The sequence below is a fragment of the Anopheles maculipalpis genome, chromosome 2RL (assembly GCF_943734695.1).
Source record: "Anopheles maculipalpis chromosome 2RL, idAnoMacuDA_375_x, whole genome shotgun sequence".
Lineage (NCBI taxonomy): Eukaryota > Metazoa > Arthropoda > Insecta > Diptera > Culicidae > Anopheles > Anopheles maculipalpis.
In genome coordinates, this window is record NC_064871.1 from 16,188,549 (window position 1) to 16,202,431 (window position 13,883).

At 43.5% G+C, this 13,883-nt stretch overlaps 1 protein-coding gene across 2 annotated transcripts in view; it reads left to right on the forward strand.

Annotated features, from left to right (window-relative positions):
• LOC126557723 (limbic system-associated membrane protein-like) overlaps nt 1-13,278 on the forward strand; it is a 194,229-nt gene extending 180,951 nt beyond the window's left edge. For both annotated transcript variants that reach the window (XM_050213593.1, XM_050213594.1), the window contains exons 7-10: nt 12,058-12,179; nt 12,428-12,608; nt 12,752-12,925; nt 13,025-13,278. In XM_050213593.1, coding sequence (XP_050069550.1) covers nt 12,058-12,179; nt 12,428-12,608; nt 12,752-12,925; nt 13,025-13,267 — 720 coding nt within the window. In that variant the 3' untranslated portion in view covers nt 13,268-13,278. The remainder of the gene's footprint in view (nt 1-12,057; nt 12,180-12,427; nt 12,609-12,751; nt 12,926-13,024) is intronic.
• Nucleotides 13,279-13,883: the final 605 nt, after the last annotated feature.

Genomic DNA, 13,883 nt, shown 5'->3' on the forward strand with positions numbered 1-13,883 from the left:
CCTTTCCATCACGGAACGATGGTGTGGCACACGAACCAGTTGTCGTGGTAAGATTCTTCAGAATACATTCAAACAAATAGCACCAACAATACACACACACACACAAAACACAACCATAGGAATGTCTAAGCCCCCGTTGCGGGTGAAAGTGCGATTGAGTGTGGGCCATTGCGCGCATGGCCGGGCAAGGAAAAATTCAATTTTCCCACTCATTGAATTGTGATGTTATTTTTGGTTTATCGCGCTCGGTGTGATGTCTCTCTCTCTCTCTCTCTCTCTCGCTTGTGTCGCATTCGATGGGCGGGATGCGAAGCAAATCGCTTCCGGATACGGCATCACAAGCGGCCCCTTTGTTCCGTCCACCGTGGACTGATCGGACCGTGGTGCAAATGATAAATGAGGGCGAAATGGGCTTTATGTGCTGCACTTGAACAATACAACAAAACCATCGGTTTGCACTGGTGCAAAATTACATTTTTCGTGAAAGCCGACTTGAAGCGCGTACAAGCTACCCCGTTGTCGTTGTCAGGTGAATGTGCTTCTGTGCTGTGGATCTGAACCGGGCGGGCCGACCCGTGGACGGAGTTTTAATAATGCTGCGCACCCCCTAATCGACCCAATATTGCTTTTGTGTCGTACGTTCTGTTGTTTCATTTAGCCGGTAGCCGGGCTTGGCAGCAAATTATCCGACGGTTTTAATAAACTTTTCGCGGTAGTGCGCTCCAATCACGCCGTACAACACCGTCCGTACGAGCAGCAGCTCGTCGCTCGGGATAATGCATTCTGGTGCCGTCGAGGCAGCAAAAAGCACACGCGAACAGTGTCCAAACGCACCTAAGCCCTTGCCCGTTAGGGTAATAACTCGATGCACGGTACAGCAGGTCAGCAGCATACAGGAAAGGCCGTGCCCCGAAGCGTTAAATCAGACAGGGTGGACTAATAATTTGACCCATTTGGTTGACTTGCTATGGTTTGCGGAGATAACATCTGATATTCCCTTGCCATCCTTTCGGAACACTTTCCGTTTTCCCTTCCGTGATAACGTCCAGGGATGTTGGCTTGCAGGACGTCGAATCCCAGACATCAGCACACGGTAAGCAGAGGAAATGAAATAAAATTTTACAACTTCTCCTACCCAATTCCGAACGGTGTGTGATGGTGAATCGACACTAAACTCGTAGTAGACGTACAGCGTCAAGTGTCGGATTTTACTACACCACACTCAAACGCGCACGAAACCCCGGTAAATTTATGGATCGATTTCGAATTCAATCGAACAGGCAGCGTGGAGCAAGACTTGACAACAGCGTCCTGGAAGGTGTAGGAGTCGCGGTGCTGGCGTGGGATGAAATCTAATCTAAGAAAGTGCCAACATTTCGCGAAAGGAAATCTGCCACTCCACGCCCCACGTCTCGCACACTGATCACCGTACCGATCACTTTCAGTTGGTAGAAGTGATAAATAATTCATCTCGATCCTTGATTCCTGAACGTGCTCCGAGTCCCTATCCGTTGGCTAGTACCGCTGTTAATTCAGTGCGCCCGGGATTGACCTCCCCGGGGGTAGATAATTTATAGTGCACACGCTGTAATCACAATTTTAAATCAATCTCTCCTTACTTTTCGAAACTGCATCAGTAAATTGTACAAGATGAAAGTGTGCACAGTCCGCAATCCCGGTATGATGTGCTTGGATTTTAAAGTGTGAACATCTGTTTGCTGAACCCGTATCACACACTCTGGACTAACGGGTTGTGTTTGGTTGATAGTTTTGCATCCAACTCCAAACATTTGACCCAAAGACTCTGCTAGACAATAACTCAAGTTGTAAAAGCAAAAAGCACTTCTCGGGATGAAATCACGAGCTAGAATATTACTGCTCCACATGGACGAATGGCATGTTTAATAAGATGGCCTCATCCCAGTGCAGGACACATCCCACAACTCTTCCACCATCGCTCGGATTGTAAACAATTTTGTTCAACAAATTTCCATACTCTCTCAGAGCCTTTTGGTTGGTTGGCGATGACAGCAGCAGCTACTACTAAAAGATTCATGTCCACCTGCACCTTTACCGTATGACCCTGGCGCGCTTCAACGACAGGCAAGACGCTTTCCATTTTATTTTGCAAAATGAGCTTCTTAAAAGAAATGGGCCTGCACCGGTTCGAGGCGGAGACCCGAGATGAGATCATCTTCGCCGGCGGATAATCTCATTGACACCTAACAACGGTAATCACTGGCAATCGCTTCATCAACTATTTATAAACTGGCATCTCTACTGCTTGCAAAATCAGACCACCACCAGCAGCCCTTTGGCGCCACGCTAGGAGAATGGGACGAGGCTCACACACTGTTGGCATAAATGTTGTGATTCGAGTGCCGAGAGAGTCGTATGCATGCATGAAAACTTGGTCCCAATTTCACTAAGCTTTATACCGCACTCCTATGAATTACCTTTTCACACACACACTCCCATGCCTCACCTTACAACCGGATGCTAAAGAATTGGACTAAAAGCCATAGGACAATTCCACCGGAGAGAGCATAAACACAGCATAAATACGTACAGCACACCATACCGGTATGCTTTACCACACCTTGGAGGACATTCCGACCGCAAGGGAAGCCATCGTTTATATTCATGAATCCACACACACACACATAAACATTCACACATTGCACGTCGGTCGGATAATACACCTTAAGGAAGCGATTCGCTGTCATATGTTTTGAGCATCAAAAGGGCAACAACACTCGTCGCGGAGGAAGGGGCTCGAGCGCGGAAATGCGAAACGAATTCATTTTCCCAAAACCATCCGCCCATACCAGACGAGCGTGTTGCATTAGCTTCAGGCACTGTCCTTCTGTGTAACCTTCCCAAGCGCCTTTGGTGCGTTCGCCGAACTGGAAATCTTCGCACGATAGCCCTATTATTTGTCCTTTTCAGCAGCGTTTTATTATCGTGCCATACATCGCCACAGCTCGCCCATATCGAGCTGTATATTAATTTAAAAGCACACTTACTTTCACCACACCACATTTGCATACCTTTCGGCTGGCAATGTGTCCACAGAATGCAGGATTGAATTGATGTTGTTACCTTCTTCTGTTTTGTGTTTGTTACTTGGACACGGTGCTCGCTCGTTTTCAATAAACAATAAGTTACAATCAACACGGTATACCATCATCCTGGCCACACCTTTCCCAATCATTTTTTTCTCTCTCTCTCACACTCTTTCTTCTACGTCTTCAGCAAGTTTTCCCATTCTACGACCGTGTCGAAAGCGGCTCCATTCGCCTTCGCGGCTCGTGTTTATTGCATTTCGCCAGTTGGCACGTTAAATTTAACGTTTATGGTATAGCATCACCCTCCCGCCATCAACACCACGTCTGACATCGCCCGGGCACTTGTAGCGAGGGTAAAAGAAACGGCGAATGGCGTCGTTTTGTGGGTTGTTTTCATTTGGTTTATGATCAATCAACGTGTCAAGAGTGAAACAACTTCATGGCGTTGTTTTCGGTTTTAAGGTGCATGTTGCTATCCTGTGTAACAATTTTCCAATGGATCGTTACGGGGGTGGGAAGGATGGAAAGTGTTGTATCAATTCTAGAAACGAACAACAATGGCACTCATATTTTGTCGTCTTTTTTTTTTTTGCTACCAGGAAAAGCTCTCGCAGGTGGACATCGAAAGCATACAATAATTTCGTAGATATTATGTGACGACAGCGGAAGTTTTTCCTTATCAGTATTGAGTTTTATCGTTTATAACCTCATTTTTCCACACGTTTTCAATTCAATATAAATGGACAAAAATTCGTTTTTTCGCTGCCCGGGGCTACACAAAGCACTGCTACTTTGCTCAGAAAAACTTTGCTGCCTTCCCTCAACATCGTCATGCACGCACCAAACCCAAACTTAAATTACAAATCATCATCCCCGGGAAAAAGAGAGGTTCCATTTCCTCATTACGGTCCTTAACCGTCGGGTAATCCGATTTACCGCAGCTAAATAGACAAATCCACGCCGGCATGCCGGCCAAACAAAAATATTGTCACATTCATCATTTGTTTTTAAAGTCCCTTTAAATCTGTGTCTGTCCGCGTTTGGGATGCTCCGCCACTGACTGGTTCGCTGTAATACCCTTCGCCCCGGTGAAGGGGGTCCTTGCTGGGAAGTGAGGGCAAAACAAAGCCATCCAACCAATAAAAAAAAACCGCCGGGAATCCTCCTAGAAGATGTAAATCTCTTCCTTCAACACAAACTTCCTCCACGAGCTCGGATGAAAGCTTCTTTTTTTTTGTTGTTGCTCCCAGCAAATGACCATCTTCCATGAAAAAAAACCCTTGCCATAGTCCGCCCGACCTGTGTCACCGGAACCCTATATGCCGCCATCGTGCGAGGAAAAACGACCATGAGGCTCGCTCGACACAAGGCCAGGTTGGGGTAGCTGCTACTGGTCGGCCTCCTTTGGATTCGTGGGGAAGGGCAGAGGATGGAACGAAAAGGGATAATCCTATTTGTTTGTCATCGGCGAAGGGAGGGCGAAGAAAGCGGTGGCACGACCCCGACGGCTGACGTCGCTTTCAGCCGCAGAAACCACAATCGTATAATCGCCTTCCATTGTTGGACGAGGATTTGCTTCGAATCTGGAGCCGTGTTGTTAGTGCGGTGGGCTCTGTTGAAAAGGGGTTAAACCTTTCGCTCTCGACCAAAAAAAAAAAAGAAGTAAACTCGAATCGGTAACCATCGGAATCATCAGACTGGCTTCGGTACAGGGAGCATCTACGTTGGATGCTCTATCGTCGTAAAATGGTCGGCACAGGCGCGAGGCACTAGAAGAAATGAAAATAACTCTGCCCAAATCCTTGTCCCCGAGCTCTAGCTCGGCGTACTTAAGCCGCACCGTACCGCACGAGTTCGATTTGCCTGCCCTAATCCGTTACATCAATTAATCCAACGGTTCTCCGGTGGACAGTTGAAGTAATTGTTTGTCGTTACTGGGTAGCGTTGCTAGCTAAAAGCGGTACGAACACCACTTGCCGATAAATAGCTACGAAAAAGGATTCCCACAAACGCAGCGTGTGCCACGGTAATGGAGTTCCCGATGTTTGTTGACCTCAAAACTTGCTGGCTAGGATTATGAAAATCAATTCAAAGCAATCGTTACTACGTGCAACACAAACAAACACTCATTTCGGTGGGGTTCTTTTGCTTCGGTTTTTACTCCCGTTTCCCGTGGAAGATGGAGTTCGCACACGGCCAATGCGTCCTATCTTTATCCCGAAAGCTAAATCAGGATCCTGAATGATGATGTTCCAAACTGCCAGTGGGTTTGGGGTTAAAAACAAATTTTCGTCAACAGCCCCCGTTGATCCGTCCGGCTGGCTTTCCCAATTCGCCATCGCCAATCCCTCGCCAATCCGGACGTACCGCCACCGTCGAAGGTATTTAGAGATTGGCAAAACACGTGCTTCCGACAGGGGAGCAAACACAAAAAAAAAAACAACGAACAAATGTGAGGATAGCTTTGCCACGGTGCGCCGAAGAACAAATTGCGCTGCACGTAATACGTAAATTCCAATTTGTTTTGGCAGAGGATTAGCTCATCCACCGAACTATCTGCCCGTGTTGGAGACGTATGTTTGCGTTAGCGTGTAACCCTTCTGCGAACACGATTTGTTTGTACTCGAGCCGGGGAGAGGGCATCCTTTTATGCACCACACATTGGCGGTTAAACCGTGTATCGACAGCGGCTAGACGCGGATGCACGTCGTCTATAAGCGAGTAATGCAGGGCACAAACTTTAATACCCTTTTTTGGTAACGGTTTGACCACTGCCTTTTGCGGGCTGCCAGCGCTGTTTTCGGTTCCGTGGAGTCGTGCCTTCCCAGTTTTGGAAAACATTTAAAACATACCGATTAAAGGCTTAGCAAAGCATTAAAAATTCACTTGAGTGTCGGCAGGGCACCGGGGGTAAAGGTGCGAATTGATAAGCGTGGATGTAGTTTTAATTAACTGCACGCTACAATGTATCGCAAACAGCTTGCGAAAAGCATCAAGCTCACCTCTATCATGCATCAATTAAGCCGCTTTAATCCTGGATCGTCAGAAATTGCACTGATATTTCGACCTTAGTGGTTGGTAATTGGCATGAGAAAATAAATATGATGCCAGTAATCCGTTTCGAGTGGGGTTATATAGACAACGGTTTTCGGCATCGGGGGTTTTAAATACTTATGGTACATTAAATCCCACAAGGTCAACCAGCTATAATCCGATCCGTGTGCAAACGTCGATAGCGCACTGCTTGAAGCGTTGTTGCGTAGGAAAAATTCTACCTTAAAGTCAATTCAACCACCAACATTCAACCACAGAATGTTGCACTCGGATGTGCTTGAAGCCTTAAGAAGCTAGAATCCGCACGCAATAATAAAGGAATCATTGGTGCGTTTCATTAACTATTATTATCAGACACCATCACTGCTAGAGCTGTGCTCCCAACTGCAGTTAATACCAACCAGCAAACAACCACATCGACATGATACACGGTTGGACCCACTGTAACCATGGCAGAGGAAATAAAGCTTCCAACACAACACATTACCGATCGTTAACATTAGATTGACAATTTTCCACCGAATGAAAATGGGCCCCGGGAAGCAGCAACGGTTGTCAGTGTGACTTGTTGAAAGTTGTGTTTTGTGGTTACGGGAACCAAAATCGGTCATCCCATTGGTGTAACTACAAGCGTACCACCACGGTGCAAAAGCAACAAAACGCCAGGTGAAAATTCGTTTGTGGTTCGTTTACATTTTCTGACAATTTTCTCTCATAAACAACTCACAAAATGCTGCGCTACGAGGAAACGTGGAGCTATAGCAACAATGCTGTGGCTTTGCTGTTTTGTAGCTTCATCCGGTTAGCATGCTCGTTGCCGATTAGTTGTTTTGCTGCTTTTCGCACAATAATCGCTGCGATATTATGTTTCTTGGCGAGCAAAATATTTGTTGATGATTGACAGTGAGCACAAAGGTGTTATGATTTTCATTTTCGATTTTTTTTTTGTTAGCTTGTATGTGGCACCCTTCCATTCATGCTGGACTATTTCTGAGAACTGAGGAATGCGATGCGAAAATTTGAAACGTTCCACCGTCCGTGTCGCGTATGCATAGCAGAGATAGTGGTCAGAAAATCCCGAACACATTCGCCGAGAGGCGTACTTCCGGTGATAAAACGGTGTTTTAGGGTTGTGGTAAGCCACATCCCGCCGTCGATATGTGTGGTTGTACCCCAATCGATGGTGCGCGTTTTGGTTGGAGCCGGAAATTTTGCGCCAGACGTTAGGCACTGCAACGGTTTGATAAATCGTGGCTAAATATAGTCGCGTGAGTTGCTTCCAACGCAGCCAAAAACTTTCAAATTCTGTAATGCATTTGGCCCTTTCGGTTTTACTGCTATATTTAAGGTGTAAACCGCATCCGCATTTATTTCTGTAAAGGGTTATTCCACAATTTCGTTTCAGTGGATATAATTTTCAATTATGTTAAGTCACTTTAAATATTGTCTAATGCTAATGATAAATGTCTAACGACAAATTCTAGCAAAACAAAACAAAAATGTTCATGTAGGCCTGGTTGTATCGTCTTAAACTAATTTACAGATATACAGAAACTTCTTTTATTTTGGAACGGAAACATTTCTTCCACCTAACCTCATGATTTACACAAGAACACAACATGTGCAAAAAAGTTTTTAATGTGACAATTGAGAAAAAACTCGATAAAATTCATTAAAACCTCATACATTTTATATTTCAATATAGTGTGATGGACCACAGATTGAGATTAATTTAATATCCGATTTTTAAATTGCTTGTTTTTTACTTCAACTAAGTATAAGTGTAAAAAAATGTAGCAGAATATTCATGTTCCTTCAGCATTCGAACTGACAAGAAAAGTTTCTTTAACTTTAGCACTTTTTGTTGTGCATTAGTTCATAAATGACTGCTTAAGAATAAAAACTTTAAACTTTAAAACTCAAAGTAGCTACTTTTTACTATCAAAGCTAACCAATTCTAGTGAATATATTCTATGAAAATATTCAAAAATGATGTTAAAAACTATGAACAATTATGTTTGAATTTCTCTAATGGATTGATGGTTTTACACATGGTCTTATTTTTTTTAGCAATAATTTCCATCAGAATGGCGAATACAAACTTAAAAATCAATGTAATGATTCATTCAATGAAAAAATTGTTTTCTCAAAATGTTCAACTAAGTTTTACAAAGAAGGCAAAACCAGTTCGTTGAAATTTGGGTTAAAATCGAATTTTTAAGTTATGTATATTAGAAGAAGGTCCTAATCTATTGACCGTCACTGTATTCTTAAAATAACATTTGCTATATTATTTAACGTGGCTTGAGAAACACTGGAATTGAGTGCAAACAATCGACTCCATTTCACAGTGTTTACACATGACTTGGTAACATAGAAAATTATTTCCACCGAAACTAACTATTAACACGACGGTGACAAAGGCTTTTACAGAAATGAAAAATGCGGTTGGTAAAAAATAATGTGTGAAACAATTTTTCGTTAGTTTGGAAATTTTGGTTTGGTTAGTTTGGAAGTTTGGAAACGAAAATCATAGTTGCTTTTGAAAAAAAAAAAAACATACAAATGTAATGTAAATAGGAGTTTAAAAAACTTTCTGTGCTTCATAAGTGATTAGTTTCATAAATTTTTTTTTAGCAAAACCACGTTTAAGGTCGCGCCATTGCGGCCATTGCGTAGTTACCACGTAGTTGGATAGATAATTCTCGTTACTGGGGGATGGTCCGGATGGAATTTGAACCCCAGTTCTGTCATGTAAAAACTGGCGCCACTGTCGCCTAAACCACCCGGATTCCCCTAGAAAAATTAATAAATTAAAATAAATAGCAATCGATTTTGAGCATTTTATTCTTATACCAGTCCAAATACAATTTATTCAACTGTACAACAGTATACCCATTTGCAATCATCCGCCGAATTTCACTTTTTGCCATCGAATTGATGATAATGAAAAAACACACTTATTACTCTACCATCGAAAGTCCGTTAGGATAAATTGGCACTCACAGAACAAACAAAAACTGAACCGCAAAACCAAACACTCTTGGCCAACAACCCGAAAAACGATTACAGCTTTGTCGCCCGTGCGGCAAACCAGACATATTTTCTTTACAATCAATTAAGCTAAATAAATTGAGTTATTCGAAGTTGTTAAATTTCACTGTTATTACTTTGTTACAATGGCCAGGTTTGCTCATCCACTTCCGTCACGTGTGATGGCTTTCGTTGCTGCAATTGCCAATGCTCGGTGCCTCTCAAGCGTTCAACCAATTCGGTGGTAAATGGGTGAAATGTTTGCTTCACGTCCAACATCCTTACTCTTCGAACATTTTTGCCGCCCTTGTTCGCTCGTGGTCACACAAACACACATTGGAAGGTGTACACTCACACACAGACGCAAACGGTTTTGAGCGTAAGGTCGGTCTTTCACAAATTCACCGTAACGCTGGAACAGTCCAACTTTATTCAATTGTCAATCGTTGGTTAGGAGGGTGGAACAAGAACGCGCAGCATGAAGAAATTGGGCCTGTAAAGCAATAATAGTCAACCTCAGGCAAAACGATGTGTGATCAAAACAGAACTAACAGAATGTGCCGAGTTGGACGGAGAACCCCTTTAGTAAGACTACAAATGATAAAATGATAAAACCGGACACAACGATAGAACCGGACCAAGCATAATATTCAACCCACACAAAACTCATATACTACAAAGCTATGCTTTTCGAAAATACAAAAATATTAAAATAAGTACAGAAATCAACAACAAATTGGTTGACCAACTCCTATTACTATTTTCTTTACTCTTATTACTATTACCAAATAAAGAAGGAAAATTTTCAATACAAATTAAATTTAATATTAAAAAAGAAAGAGGGAAATTTTGTATCGTTTGTTATTTTGTAACTAAATTTTGTTCTCCCTCCGATGGGAAAAATATTCCCATCTATTTTCCCATCATATTCCCATCCAATTTGCATCATTATTGAGTAACAGAAAAATATACTAGTTCAAGAGCATTTTGCCGAAAAAAAAAGATAGAATTTTCATCAGCTGGTTAAAGCTAGCTAAATTTACTCTAAATTTACATCTAACTGCTCGAATGGATGCTCTTCTGTTACTGCCAGGCCCTACCAGCAAGTAAAATTGCTTAAAATGAGGAAATTTCGATGCAACTAAATATGATCTCAGTTAACAAGAGCGCATACCAGGCTAAGAGGTAGCAATTTGAAAAGGAACACAAAATACATTTTTTCTGACTCAAAACTATATTTTGAAGATGCGATTACGTACGTCTTTAAATTTTTTGTAAAAAATAACATAACCAGAAGAGATAGCTATAGGTGATATGGTAGTAAATGGTAGAATATAATAAAAACACATATTTTGCACATTTTTATACGTTTTGCACACACTTTAACAGTGTTTTTGGTGCATGCAAATTTCAATCATGTGATATAACGATACAAAGATGATTTAAAAAATCGTATAGCTACAGATAACTCAAGACGGACTTTGTAACAGGTTGGCTAATAAGTCCCCGGTCTAACAAAGAAAAACACATTTTTTTGTCACAATTCGATTTTATTATTCAACATAGTTCCCTTCAAGAGCGATGCAATGATTATAACGACCTTTCAATTTTTTGATACTATTTTGGTAGTACTCCTTCGGTTTTGCCTCAAAATAGGCCTCAGTTTCGGCGACCACCTCTTCATTGCAGCCAATTTTTTTCCCTGCGAGCATCCTTTTGAGGTCTGAGAACAAGAAAAAGTCGCTGGGGGGGCCAGATCTGGAGAATACGGTGGGTGGGAAAGCAATTCGAAGCCCAATTCATGAATTTTTGCCATCGTTCTCAATGACTTGTGGCACGGTGCGTTGTCTTGGTGGAACAACACTTTTTTCTTCTTCGTTCTTTTTTCGTTCGTCAAGCAACCAAAAGTTGCTTGACAAAAGACGCTCTGTCTCACAAACTAATTGACATACAGACGTCAAATTTTGACACGAATCATTTGAAGGTTGGTGCTATATAAAAATAATATGCATTTAATACTAGCGGCGCATTCTATGTGTCAGACCGGGGACTTATCAGCCAACCTGTTAAGAGTAAATATATTTTTGACTCATTTTATTTAACGTCTTTGGCTCCTCGTGAAGCAGTCTTTACAGTCAAGATACATTTTTTTTGTATTATTAAGATCTATGATCAAGGTTCAATTAACTAAATAGTGTAGAAAAAATTAGCTAAAAATCCGATTACTCCGATCCGATCTGCGCGCAATGGTTCAAATGGTTAGTAAAAACCGGACACATACCGAACTTAGATTCAATGTGACTCTATCACATACAAATTTCCACTCCACTAAGGGAGCCACCGAAAGGCTAAATCCACTGCTGGATCAAAACCATGCAAAATCCGGAACCAGAAGACTCGAACTCTAGCCCAGAGAATGCTTTGACTGGACGTTCAAGAAGGCCATTCATTCAGCCACAATCCGATCGTTGTTGTACATGTGCACGGATTCGGCACTGTTCTGCTTCGCTAGCGTGTGCTGTATTGGGCGCGATTCGACTAATAGCATGCCCAGAACGAACTGAATTGAGATACATGAGAGGAAGAACACAAAAACATAGCACATGACACACATGGAAACTCGTTGAAAACATTCTAATATCATACACCGGAAGCGGGACGCAAAAAAAACACAACAGTCCAAAACTAAAAGTTCAAACGAATGTCCCGTTTTTGTCCACATCCGGATTTTTTTGTCCGATCCCGAACTGCTCGCAACAAAAGAAGAATATTGTGTTGACCCGATTCTAGCGTCCTGATACAGGGAAAGGACAGTGTTCTACTTTTTTCTTTATGGCCTTTATGGCCAACTCTCATCTAGTCGCTTCTCTTTACGCTCAATGTGTCCACTCTCCATTTGCAGGTCTCGTGGAATCAGAACTCATTTCCGCTGCAGCCAACCGATCGACGTACGATGTCGTCTAGAGGAAATCGGCACACGCTCACCATTCGCCACGTGCAGCAGGAAGACTTTGGTAACTACAGGTCAGTAAAAGTTGGGCGGAAACAGTGCGTCCGATATGTTTTTGCGTTGTTGCGTGAAAATAAGCTTTAACCCGGTGATGCAGCAGCTGAGTTATCAAACTAAAATGAATGGTGATGCAAATTTGCAATGCTTCTTCGAATCATATTAAATGGTTTTGTTGGCATGGAATGGTTGGGTTCATTATAAATTCACCTACGAAAAGCTGCTTATTTTAAAGTTCCTGTAATTTCTGCTTCCCGTTTGACAGCTGCGTTGCGGACAACTCACTCGGACGGTCCAAGAAGTATATGGAAGTTTCGGGACGACCAGGGCCAGCCGATTTCCTATCGCCACCGTGGAGCCGCTCGACCGACAGCTTTAATTTGACCTGGAAAGTGGAAAGCTATCCTCCACTGCAGGAGGTCCGGCTGCTCTACCGGAAGCTGATGGTAAGCGTCCCGTGACGGGGACCGGAACTGACTCCCAGAGTGTACGGAGCGGGATGAGTGTCGTGTTTTCTAAAATTGTTGATCTTTTCCGTTCCCATTTGCGGCATCGCCACCACCGTGCACGGATGCGTCATATCGAACAGATGAACGAAACTTTCCAGCAGCCTGGCCGATGGCATGATGTCATCCTAACGCCTGCACCGCGACCCCCATCAGAACCGCTGACACACGTCATGGCGTTTACGTTGCGCGGTTTGCAGCACAGCTCCGTGTACGAAGCGATCGTGCAGGCAAAAAATCGTTACGGCTGGAACGAGGTAAGACACACACACACACACGCTTTATGGACGAGTTTGTCCGACCGGTACTGACCGTCATCAAATCGCAACTTCTCCCACTCTCCTCCCCCCGCCAAGGTAAGCGACATCTTCCAGTTCTACACGCAACGAATATCGTCCGACATACACTCGGAGGAGATGCAGGTGGCCAGCTCGACATCGCGCTCCGGCGCCACCTCCCTGCACCGAAATGCACCGAAATCGTCGGCTTGGAGCATGCTGCTGCTGACGCTGCTGCCCCTCCTGCCCTGGCTAGTGTCTCCGTTCGGTGCACTGCTACACGGCGGCACGCTTTTCGATCGCTCGAAGCTCATCATCTAAGGATTGGCCCACCAACCCATCTCCCCCTGCGGTCGTTTGTTGGGGCATAACTAGGACGAAAAACGGTATGGTGATAGTAGACTCCTCTCTCTCTCTCTCTCTTTTGCTCCTTCGTATATGCACACGGAAGGTCGTTTGGTGCTTTTAAGTTTTGCGCTGTGTTCTATCTCGACAACAATGTATCTGGAACAGTGATCCTAGCGTGATTAAACAATCCCCCCCCCCCCCCTCCACGTTCCGTGAAGAAACAAAACACTCCGGTTCCGGTTTCCGATGGGTTACGCGGTAGTCCATGTTCATCCTCTCATTAACTTCCGCTTGAACTTCAATCAGTTGTGGCGCAACTGGGGCGGTCCTGCCGAAGCAAAAACTCAATCTAGATTATTTTATACGAGGGGAGCGCAGCCATACAACAGCAGTTCAATAGATAAAGGATAACTCACAGACACAGAAAGAAAGAGAGAGAGAGAGGGAGAGAGAGAGTGGAGTGAATTACATTAGATATAATTCAAAACATAGAAGAATCGGCCTCACGAGGCCACCAACGACTGTACTTTGATACTGCGAAGTGTCGCGTTGCGTCAAATGTGTAGGGGCAGCAGGACTTGAACAACAA